Source organism: Carya illinoinensis, chromosome 7, assembly GCF_018687715.1.
Source record: "Carya illinoinensis cultivar Pawnee chromosome 7, C.illinoinensisPawnee_v1, whole genome shotgun sequence".
Taxonomy (NCBI): Eukaryota; Viridiplantae; Streptophyta; class Magnoliopsida; order Fagales; family Juglandaceae; genus Carya; species Carya illinoinensis.
Window position 1 is genome coordinate 21,010,701 of NC_056758.1, and position 3,944 is coordinate 21,014,644.

The 3,944-nt window shown below is 39.9% G+C and overlaps 1 protein-coding gene across 1 annotated transcript; it reads left to right on the forward strand.

Moving 5' to 3' along the window:
* Window positions 1-1,465: 1,465 nt before the first annotated feature.
* On the forward strand, window positions 1,466-3,502 carry LOC122315423 (the record flags this gene model as incomplete). The annotated part of the gene is made up of 4 exons (XM_043131300.1): window positions 1,466-1,553; window positions 2,277-2,471; window positions 2,673-3,035; window positions 3,282-3,502. Coding segments are annotated over 4 exons (867 nt in total), but the record flags the coding sequence as incomplete, so codon positions are not given.
* Window positions 3,503-3,944: the final 442 nt, after the last annotated feature.

Sequence of the window (3,944 nt, forward strand, 5' to 3'; positions counted from 1 at the left end):
AAGGTAATAAGGTCCGTATTGTAACTAAAATGGAAATTAAGCCGAAAACATTGTTGAGAGCTTACTAATCTTGTGTAAGTCAATTACTTCCCTTAATTCAATGTGAAAGCATAACCACGGATAGACGGGAACGTTAGGGGCGTGTTGCACTTCTTGGACTTGAGGGAAACCAAATGTAGGGTTTATGTGGGCTTCAAATCGAGGAATGAAACGAAAGACTGGTTTCTTTGTGTAAATTGGTCCACTGCAAGAACTCAACTTGTAAGGGAAAGGTTGGGTGTAAACGATGAAATTTTCCTTGTGAAAAAGGTCTAAAAGGCTTTGGCTAGGGGCCAACTTGTCGCAACGGGTATGAAGGATCGCCTAGGTGCCGATTGGCAGTGATTCGAGCATTATAAACATGGAAGTCTGTGATATCTTAGATAAAGCCTTATCTTCTAATTCAATCTTAGAACGTTGGAAAACGACAAGAAAAGCAACATGATTCGACCGAAAAAAACGGTTAGAAAAAACCATAAAGGAAATTAAACTCAAAATATTGTTGAGAGACGACTAATCTTGTGTAAGTCGATTATATCCTTTGAATCAGGCTAAAAGCTTAACGATGGGGTAGATGGGGCAGCTTAGGGGCATGTGGCACTTCTTGAAGTTGAGGAAACTAATTGTAAGGCTTAGGTTGGCTTCAAATTGAAGAATGAAACGAAAGATGGGTTTCTTGTTGTAACTTCGTCCAATGCCGAAACTGAACTAGTATGGTTGAGGTTGGGTGCAAATGATGACATTTCCCATGAGGAAATGGTGTAAATGGCATGAGCTAGAGGCCTACTTGTCGCAATGCACAAGAAAGAGAACTTAGGACGGATTGGCGGTGATTTCAGCATTATTCATGAAACTTTCTTTTGGAAACATGACTCTCGAGGTGAATATCTTCCATATTGCAAGACAGCCAGAAGATGATGACGAGAGCCACCAGACATACATGATTGACTCACTCATAGAAAAGGGAGTTTCTATAGCTCATGATTTTGACCCCCTTGAGTATTTTCTTGTTAATTCTGAGTTTGATTCTATCAGTAATCCATCTGATGTAATTGATATTTGTGCTATCTTTGATAGAACTCAGGATTATGGCACTCAAGCCTGGCAACCGAAGTTTGAGGAGTTGCCTGAGAGAGAGGAAAAGCAAATTCCTTCAAGTGTGGAAGCACCCAAAGTTGAACTGAAACCTCTGCCTAAGGCTTTAAAGCATGTTTTCCTTGGTCCAGGTGATACTTTTCCTGTTATTATCTCATCTGAATTGTCTGAGTCTCAAGGTGAGAAATTAATTCAAATCCTAAGTGAGCATAAGTCAGCCTTAGGTTGGAGCATTGCTGATATAAAAGGTGTTAGTCCCCTGGTCTGTTCTCATAAAATTAATTTGGAGGAAGGAACTAGCCCTCGTAGAGACCCCCAGCGTAGGCTTAATCCTACTATGAAAGAAGTGGTGAAAAATGAAGTGTTGAAACTATTAGATGCAGGAATCATATATCCTATTGCTGATAGTAAATGGGTAAGTCCTACACAGGTTGTTCCTAAGAAGTCAAGTGTTACTGTGGTGAAGAATGACCTGAGAGAGCTAGTCCCTACAAAACTTGTGACTGGGTGGCGGATGTGCATTGATTATAGAAAATTAAATGCTGCCACCCGGAAAGACCATTTTCCTCTCCCTTTTATTGATCAAATTCTTGAGCGTGTGGCTGGTCATCCTTTCTATTGTTTCTTGGATGGTTATTCTGGTTATTATCAAATTGAAATTGCATTAGAAGACCAGGATAAAACCACTTTCACTTGTCCTTTCGGTACTTATGCTTTTCGTAGAATGCCATTTGGATTGTGTAATGCACCTGCTACTTTTCAACGTTGCATGATGAGCATTTTTAGTGACATGGTTGAAAATTGCATGGAAGTTTTTATGGATGAGTTGACTGTTTTTGGATCTACTTTTGATGCATGCTTATTGAATTTAGAGAGGGTGTTGACTCGCTGTGAGGAGAAGAAATTGGTTTTGAATTGGGAAAAATGCCACTTTATGGTACCTTCAGGTATTGTGTTAGGGCATATTATTTCTTCTAGGGGGATAGAGGTAGATCAATCTAAGATTGAATTAATCTCTAAGTTGCCTACACCTAGGACAGTAAAGGACGTGACATCCTTTCTTGGTCATGCGGGCTTTTATAGGAGGTTCATACAGAATTTTTCCACCATATCTAGACCAGTATGTGACCTCCTAGCTAAAGATGCCCCATTTGAGTGGACACAAGATTGTCAAGAGGCCTTTAAAACGCTAATTGGCAAGCTTACCTCAGCACCCGTAATGCAGCCACCTGATTGGACTTTACCTTTTGAGATTATGTGTGATGCAAGTGATTTTGCTATAGGTGCTGTACTTGGACAGCGAAGGGAGGGAAAGCCTTTTGTCATTTACTATACTAGTAGAACTCTAAATAGTGCTCAGATGAATTACTCCACCACTGAAAAAGAGTTGCTAGCTGTAGTGTTTGCTTTGGATAAGTTTCGTGCTTACGTGATTGGTTCTCCTATTATTATTTTTACGGATCATGCAGCCCTTAAGTACCTTCTTACAAAGAAGGATGCTAAGGCACGATTAATACGATGAATTTTACTTTTGCAGGAATTTGACATCACCATCAAAGACAAGAAAGGAGTGAAGAACGTAGTGGCTGACCATCTCTCGAGGCTCACATTTGAGGACACCTCTGACCACCTGCCAAATAGAGATGATTTTCCCGATGAGCATTTACTATCTATTACTTCTCTACCATGGTTTGCTCATATTGTGAATTATTTGGCTGCAGGTGAGATACCGGTGGATTGGAGCGCTCAGGACAAGAGAAAGTTCATAACTGAGGTACGTAATTTCTATTGGGATGATCCTTTTCTTTTCAAATACTGCCCTGACCAAATTTTAAGGCGTTGCATCCCTGATGAAGAGATTGCTAGCGTCTTGGAATTTTGTCACTCTCAAGCTTGTGGGGGCCACTTTTCAATGAAGAAAACCGCTGCAAAAATTCTGCAGTGTGGATTTTATTCGCCCACCATATTTAAGGATGCAAACATCTATTGTCGCTCATGTGAAAAGTGTCAAAAGTTAGGAGTTATATCTCGTCGTAATATGATGCCCTTAAACCCAATTTTAGTGATTGAAATTTTTGATTGTTGGGGTATTGATTTTATGGGACCATTTCCTCCTTCTTTTGGATATCAATATATTATTGTGGCAGTAGATTATGTGTCAAAATGGGTAGAGGTAGCAGCTTGCAGGAGCAATGATAATAGGACGGTAATCAAATTTCTCAAAGAGAATGTGTTATCTCGATTTGGTACACCACGTGCTATCATTAGTGATCGGGGTACACATTTTTGCAACCGTTCTTTTAAGGCTTTGATGAAAAAATATGGGGTGGTACATAAGATCTCTACTGCCTACCACCCCCAGACAAGTGGACAGGTAGAACTTGCAAACATGAAAATTAAGCAAATTTTAGAAAAAAGGGTCAATCCAGATCGCAAAGATTGGTCTTTAAGACTAGTTGATGCGCTTTGGGCTTATCGTACAGCTTTCAAAACTCCCTTAGGTATGTCACCTTATAGGCTTGTTTTTGGGAAGCCTTGCCACTTACCTGTGGAGCTCGAGTATCGAGCTTGTTGGGCCATCAAGCATTTCAATTTTGATATGGGAGAAGCAGGTAAGCTTAGAAAATTTCAGTTGACCGAGTTAGAGGAGTTGAGAAATGATGCTTATGAGAGCTCTAGAATCTATAAGGCTAAATGAAAGCGTTTCATGATAAAAATATCTTGAGAAAAACGTTTAAGCTTAATGATCGAGTGTTTTTATATGATTCTAGACTCCATAAGCACCCAGGAAAACTTCGGTCTAGGTGGAC